Here is a 7,608-nt window from a genome sequence, read left to right as displayed (position 1 = left end):
TGTCGTCCCAGAGCGGCTGTCACTGCACTGCTAGCACCGGCCCCCCGCCTGCCTCCCTTCTTGCCACATACCCTCACGGTGGGGAAGCCAGCGATGTTGAAGTCTCTGCAGACTGCGCTGTTGCTCTCGTCGGCACAGTCCAGGGCAGCAAGATTCAGCGCAGGCCTCCAGTCTGAAAGAACAAAAACCCAGTAAGTGGTAAGCAAGAGTGGCTGGCACCCCATCTGCTTTCTACCCCTAGGCAATGCCCCACCCCCTTAACCCCCAAGGCGGCTGATCTCAAAGCTCTCAGGAAAAAGGTCACACCTGCCCTGCAAAGGGCCTCTGAGACATTCCCGTCAGCCTGCATTCAGGAGCCTTCAGATAAGGGGCCTGTGCTCCGAACACTGGGAAACAGCTGTCCTATGATGGCATCAGAGCTCCCCATGACTCTGCAGGGTGGGCTGAGGGCAGGGCTGGGGGTTGAGAGGAGATCTCTGCAGAGCCTGGGCCCTTGGGAAAGAGGCCTGAGTTGCCCAGGGTCTCTGCAGCCTGCTAAGAGCCTAGCAGGTCCAGAGAGTAGAGGGCATGTCAGGGGCTGGAATTCCCCAGTGGACCTTCAGTGAGGGTTCCCGGGACCAGATGTCTTGGCAGGCAGCCCAGCTCAAATGGGTGTAGCTTAGATGTCAGGATTAGGTCCCCAGCCAGAACCTACAGGAAGAAGGGAACTCGGGAATCACAGGAAAGCAGCCCTAAAGTCAGATTCTGGAAGGAGATTAACCTGCTCCTTCCTAGGCCCCAGATCACCAGGACTCCCTTGACTGAGACTTACCAGCAGCAAGAATAATGGCATAGGCCAGGTCTGAGAAACAGAAAATTCACTCCTACCCCAGGCTGGCTGCTGAGCTCTGATTCCAGGCCAGGTAACCCCTGAGCACCCACCGAGGGGCCATCCTGCAACTGAGGCTACTCCAGCTGGTGGGCAGGACACACACCAAGCCACAACAACCATAAAATGGCAAGACCTGTGCTAAATTACGTGGCACAGGCCCTGAAGGCATCAGGACACAGGAGAGGTCAGCCCTGGGAAGCGAGGCCTGGGCTTTGCAGGGAAGATGCAAGTGGGAGACCAACTGGTGGCATGGTGGTTAAAGCAGCTGGATCCCACATGGCTGACTGCACAGTTCACATCCTGGACCTGGAGGCTTGAAAAACAAGCTGGACGTATGTGTGTGTGCGTGCCCAAAATTGCAAGAGGGGAATGTGGCAGATGGGGCTTGGCATGGCCACACCCACTGGGGTGCTCTCACTCTCCTTATTTGTCTCTGTCTCTCTCTCCGGTCAGCGTATGTACCCTATAATAAAACAAGAAAGGAAAGAAAGAGGGAAAGGAGGAGGGAAGGAGGGAAGGGAAAAAAGAAATGGGGTTGAAGCCTGCCGGTCAGTCCGGCGGACTGGGAACTCGTGTGTGGAGTGCAGAGGGAGGACGAGCGAGACAGGCTGATGGCAGAGCAGGCTCGGCTGGGAGGCCTGGAAGCCAGGCTGGACAGGCAGCAGGTGGGCCAGACATTGAGTGTCTGCCTGGAGGCTGGGGGCTATTCTCACAGCACCTGGGAACTACTGGCAACTCTGAGAGTTGGGAGTGGAAGAAGCCTGCCTGGCCACTGTGCATAACCCCCTGCAGGCTCTAGCACAAAGAGCCAGGGGCCTGCACCTCCCCTCTGGGGCACACACGAACGAACGGCTCAGCGGCTCAGCGAGGAAGACTGCAGAGGCAGCCTGGTGAGCACAGAACTCTGATGACTGCCATTGCCAGGACCCCTGCCCCCACCCCTGGACCTGTCCTTATAATGCCTCAAAGAAACTCTGTTTCAGAAGGTGTCCCAGCTCCCAAGACATTCTGTGGCCAAGGAAGGAATGTTACCCTCACCTCCATGAGAAGATGAGGAACAGCCACCTAGCCCTGGCCCATCCCTACGTGGTCAGCAACAAGTGGGCCTCCTCTCCCCCTCACCTCAGTGAGTGACAAAGGGGGTGGACCTGGGGCTTCACAAAGGCCTGAGGCTACACCCACCCACCCCCACTCCCCTTTCCCCCTTTCTGGCTGGCAGTCTGTTCTTGGCACTGAAGCTTCTGGACTCCTGGCAGAAGGAAGGAGGGAGTGGGGAAAGTGTGAAGAAATGGACTGAGCACTTAGTAGAGACAGACTCTAGGGTGCACGTGGCAGAGACAGGCAAGCTGCATCCTACCGTGCTATTTCCCCACCACATGGGCCAGACCCCTTTCTGGTGTTCTCTCAACCCCGCTGGCCCATAGGGCAGCAGCTCTGGCTCATCCACACATCTGCCAGCGGGCCTGCACCTGCCGAGCCTCTGCACGAAGGCCAGTGCAGGGCATCCCTCCCACCCCGGCCTGCTGGTGGCACCCATTGGTAGGGGCTGAGTCAGGGTCTCACCAGATCACTGAAAAAAATCTTACCTTCCCCAGGGTTCTGATGTGCCCTGTGGCCCTGGCCTCTCCAGGCACAGAAAACTTTCTATCTGTGGGTCTGATTCTGTCACCCTCGACTTGGGGGGACTCCCACTGCCTCAGAAGGAAACCTGTGGCCCCAAGGCAGCTCTTGATGGGCCCTGGCCCCACATCCACCCTCCTCTCACCACCTCCAAACTGTGCTCTGGGAAAGTGAAGGCTGCCTGTTGGGGTGAGTGGAGAGCGCAGCCCACCCGCACCCTCCCAGTAACCCCCAGTCTCATACAGCTTGGTCTGAACACTGCTCCCCACTGGAGGAGCGGCCTCACAAGCCTTCTCCAGGGCCCTGCTCGTGTCTCCACCACACACTTCCCACCAGTCCCCGGATTTCGTCTCATTCTTGCATCCTCGCTACCTGAATGCCCAGAAGAGCGGCCTCACAAGCCTTCTCCAGGGCCCTGCTCGTGTCTCCACCACACACTTCCCACCAGTCCCCGGATTTCGTCTCATTCTTGCATCCTCGCTACCTGAATGCCCATGACAGGTGGGCACTGAATATTTCCATGGCTGACCCAGGCTGGAGTCCTTCCTCAGCTGCTCTAGAAAATGCTAGAGCATTTTCTCTGCGCTCTCGGCCTCGGTCCTTCCTCCAGCCCAGGTCAAGGCGAGGCTAAGGCCATGTAGGGCTACAGGGTAAAGCAGGGGCAGGGGAAGCAGAGAGCCCACGGCAGCCCACTACCCGTGCATGGGTTTGCCTGGCTCACTAGCGACTGCACCCAGGTCCTTTGTGTACCCTGCCTACGAGAGGACTGGGCAAAGAGACATCGGTCACCTCCTAAGGCCACCCGGCATAGTCTCAGTTTGGCTCCTCTGCTCTGTACCCAGGGCTGTAGTCCCCTTGTTCTGGAGAGACCAGAAGGACAGACCAGGCTGTTCTCCAGAAGTGCCAGTCAATTAGAAATGCGGGCAGAAGAGGGGCAATTTGGTGGCCTCCCCCCAGTGTGGGCCTTGGATGGTCAAGGACAGGGGGGCTCACAAGGCTATTGCGGCAGGGTCTCCAAGGACCGCAGGCCTCCAATGTCCCCCCAGGGTGTGAGCCCACTGACCGCTGGGACACAAGGACTTTTGAAGGGACAGGGAGGGGAGGGACCAGGAAGCTAGCGTCAGCGAGTGCCCGGCACACTAGCATCTACCTTGAGCAACCCACCAGGGAGGGCCATCCCCTCACACATATAAGGAAACTGATGGGGCACGGCTAAGCTAAGCTCGCAGAAGGGCTGCTGCTTCTCTCTCTGCCTCACCAGGGTCAGGGCGTACCGTCCTATTTGCGCTGTTTGCTCCAGTGAAATCCTTCCTTGCTTGTCTCCTTGTTGAAGATCACTCCCAGTAAGGCACAGCAGTCAGTCAATAGACAGACGTGCCCTCACTTAGAGGAAGGCGGATCTGCACACGCCTGGTCCACAGCAGCCCCACAGGAAGGAAGGACGGCATTTCTCTCCAAACCTGCCCTCCTCCCTGTAACCCAGACAGACGAGCAGGCCCCGAACACTCAGCTAACAGCACGCTGGGGTCTGGACCTACGGTTCGGGCCTTGGAGGGCTCAGGACAGAACAGAGGGGTGCTCTAGAAGCTTCTCTAGCAGGACTCTCAGGAGGGTGGCAGCAGAGGACAGAGGCGCAGGGTCCTGAGGCCCTAGCTCACTGGCTGTCTCCACCCCTTTCTCGGTGTGCTTCCACTCCCCACACTCCCATGAAATGGAGCCAGGGCCTCTTACCTGCCCCGGCCCCGCCCCGGGGGAGGTGGAGGTGGAGGCTAGGGCCAGTCAGGGGCTGGGAAAGTCCTGACCGAGGACTGTTTCTCAGGAATATCGATGTCAAAGCCTTAATGTACCATGTGACACACATGGCTTTGGTATGACACTAATCGCTGCGGACCTGACTGCCCGTCATTCTAGTAACAGAACAGACAGGACCTTATCTAGTCCTCCAATGGTAAAGCAAAGCGTTCTGCTGTCAAAGATGAACAGAGCGAGAAAGGCTTTCTAAGTGTCAGGTGACAGAAATGCCACCCCCCAAGACCTAGCATCAAAATCAGCGGTAATCAGCGCAATTCATGGGGAGGAAAGAATTCCTGGTGCAACTCTGCCCCAGGCAGAGGAATTTCTCCACTAACAGCGCAGTATAAGGGCGAATGGAGAGGGAGTGGCAGGAGGGGCACATCTCTCCAGGGTCAAATGGGGCCAGGACAAAGCGCTCTGAGGCCCCTTCCAGCTTGACAGTCATTTATGTGGCAGAAGGCAAATGCAAACAGCTCCAGAAAAACGGCCCCGGGCCTCTGTGTATTAAGCAAGCCTAGGCCTCCATTAAGACTGAGGCACAGAACAACCCAAGCCACCAAGAGTTGCCTGGGTCTTGTGGGCAACTGCCCAGACCCTGCCCGTTCTCAGCGCCAGCTCCTATCTCCCACCCAGAACCTCCTGACACCAGAGTTAGCGTACAACATGCCCAGTTGTCAGTGCTAATTCGGTGAGACAATGGGAGCAGTCATGCCATGTCCCTTCTTCCCTCCGTGCTGAAGGCTTCTGGGCAGTGAGGTCACAGGATGGACAAAATGCCTGCCCCACCTCTCACACCTGGTTGACACCCCAGGTCTGAGTCAAGAGGAGCCATAGCACCAGTTGACGGGCCCGTCACTCACATCCTCATCAGAACCCTGTGAGCCTCGGGGCCATCAGCTGCCATGAGTGGTCGCTGGGTTCGTGCACTGCGTGAGGCACTGTGCTGGGCATCACAGGGATACAAGCAAGACATGGCTGCACCCTTGGAGAGAAGGGGAGACAGGGTCGACATTGCCTGCTGTGAAACCTTTCGATTCTCATCTCCCTGTCTCTGCTCGTCCTGTTTTCCCACCTGCAGTATCCTTTCTCCTCCACCTTCCTCTCTATCTGCCAGGCTCTGGAGAGTTGCAAAGAACTGGGATCAAGAACTTCCTCCAGCATTGGGACCAACAGTTGCCATAATGGCTATGTCGCTGGACTCCCATGTAGTTGACCACGGTTCAAGTCCCGGACCCGGTGGCTTAAAACTCATGCGGGGTATGTGTGCGGGCATGCCCAAGATCCTGAGAGGAGAATGGAGGAGAAGGGATTGCAGCATGGCCTTCCCCCAGGGGTGGATTTCTCGCTTTCTGTCTCTGTCTCTCTCTATCTGTCTGGCGAGCGCACCTATAGCAAAAACCTCTCCAAAAAAAAAAAAAAAGAACCTCCTCCAGCATTTGTTTAAATCTTGGGCAAGCTACTTAGTTGTTAAAAACTCCAGCATTTATTGTAATCTTGGGCAAGCTACTTAGTTGTTAAAAAAAAAAGGAGATGGCAAGGGGCCAGCCAATGGTATGGTGGTTGAGCATGGTTCAAGTCCCAGACCCAGCAGCTTGAAAATCAAACCAGGCACCTGTATATGAGTACCCAGGATGCTAGGAGAATGGAGGAGAGGGGACTATGGCATGGCCATTTCCCAGGGAGTGTTTTTTCACTTTCCCTCTCTCTGTCTCTCCAGCAAGCACATGTGCCCTATGGCAATTAAGGGAAAAAAAAAAAAAAGGGACAATATTGCAATATTGGGCCAGCAGTTGGCACAGTGGTTAAGGCACTAGATCCTACATGGCCGGCTCCACAGTTGGAGTTCCAGACCCAGCGTCTTGAAAACACACTGGGTGCGTGTGCATGGGTACCCAAAATCCCAAGAGGAAAATGGAAGAGAAGGAACTGCAGCATGGCCATCACACTAGGGGTGCTTTCTCACTTTCCCCCTCTCTGTTTCCCTCCAGGGAGCACACTATGGCAAAAATCTAACAACAACAAAAAGAAGACTAAATCCATGACTCTCATATTCTCAGGTAAAGCTCAGACATAATAATGGCTCAGAAAGGCCCTAAAGCAAAATGCTGGCATAAGGCAAGCGTGTGATAAAGAACTGCTTGAATGGAGGCCTTTGCGGACCACATCTGCCAACTGCTCTCGAGAAATGGCTGAACCACTCCTTCAGCCCTTCTTACTGCAGCCAGTTCTCCTGCTCTGTGTAGCTCACTTCCCAACTGCAATGTCAACAATGCTTTGTGACTCAACAAATATTTGCTGATTGATTAGCCAGTGAACAGTAATGAAGGTCTGGACTGGACACGATGGATTTCCCCGACATATGGTGAGACAATGGGAACAACCCTGGAATGGAGAGGGGTGAGCCAAGCCCTCAGCACGAGCGCTCTGCCCTAGGGCAGCAACCGGCCCAGAGAACCTACTGTCCAAATCCCAGAAGAAGTGAGCTCTCAGTGCCCCATAAAGTGTCAGAGGTCAGCTGGGCAAGGTTGCAAAATACTCCTCTACCCTAGTGACCTTCCACATTGTCCCTGCTCCTGTCCCAAGATACTTATGCCACTAGCAGATGGCATGTTTCACACTGAGCCAGGGTGGGATGAGAGCAGCCCTGAGGGCCCAGACCAAACTTTCTCAAGGAACCTCTGATACAGAGACCAGCTGTGTCCAACCTGAGCTTCTCAGCAGGACCTCTCTGAGAAACACCCCTCTGGGTCGGAGAGGAGGACATTCTTGTCAGTACAGGCTGACACCAGATTCCTTTTTTTTTTTTGAGAGGTTTTTGCTATAGGGTGCGTGCGTTTGCCAGCCAGACAGAGACAGACAGAGAGATAGAAAGCAAGAAATCACCCCCCAGAGGGGATGTTCACACTGCAATCCCTTCTCCTCCATTCTCCTCTAGGGATCTTGGGCACAGACGCACACACGCCCGGCGTGAGTTTAAGCCACCAGATCCAGGACTCGAACTGCGGATGACTACGTGGGAGTCCAGCAACATAGCCATTACACTAACTGCTGGTCCCTGACACCAGATTCCTCAGGCCCTCCCCTGACGTGATGCTTCATGAGAATAACCCACCCCCACGGCTCACAGGGAACCTCGAGTTTCTGCCTAAATCTCCTGCTTCCCCTCATGGGATGGTTCCCAAGAAGCTCCCAAATCATGGTTCATCTTCAAACATTGATGCTTCCACTGTCCTTTCAGAGGTTAAGTTTTGTTTTGTTTTGTTTTGTTTGCTATAGGGCACGTGCGCTCGCCAGAGAGACAGAGAGACAGAAAGCGAGAAATC

At 55.4% G+C, this 7,608-nt stretch overlaps 1 protein-coding gene across 1 annotated transcript in view; it reads right to left on the bottom strand.

Annotated features, from left to right (window-relative positions):
- Positions 1-7,608, bottom strand: part of QSOX1 (quiescin sulfhydryl oxidase 1) — a gene marked incomplete at its 5' end in the record, with an annotated part of 50,300 nt that overhangs the window by 32,198 nt on the left and 10,494 nt on the right. The window contains one exon of the mRNA XM_006142376.3: positions 72-172. Within this exon, the coding sequence (XP_006142438.3) occupies positions 72-172 (101 nt within the window). The remainder of the gene's footprint in view (positions 1-71; positions 173-7,608) is intronic.

The sequence above is a fragment of the Tupaia chinensis genome, unplaced genomic scaffold, assembly GCF_000334495.1.
Source record: "Tupaia chinensis unplaced genomic scaffold, TupChi_1.0 Scaffold000074_1, whole genome shotgun sequence".
Taxonomy (NCBI): Eukaryota; Metazoa; Chordata; class Mammalia; order Scandentia; family Tupaiidae; genus Tupaia; species Tupaia belangeri.
Note: the sequence above shows the minus strand (reverse complement) of the source record. Positions and strands in the feature narration are given on the sequence as shown.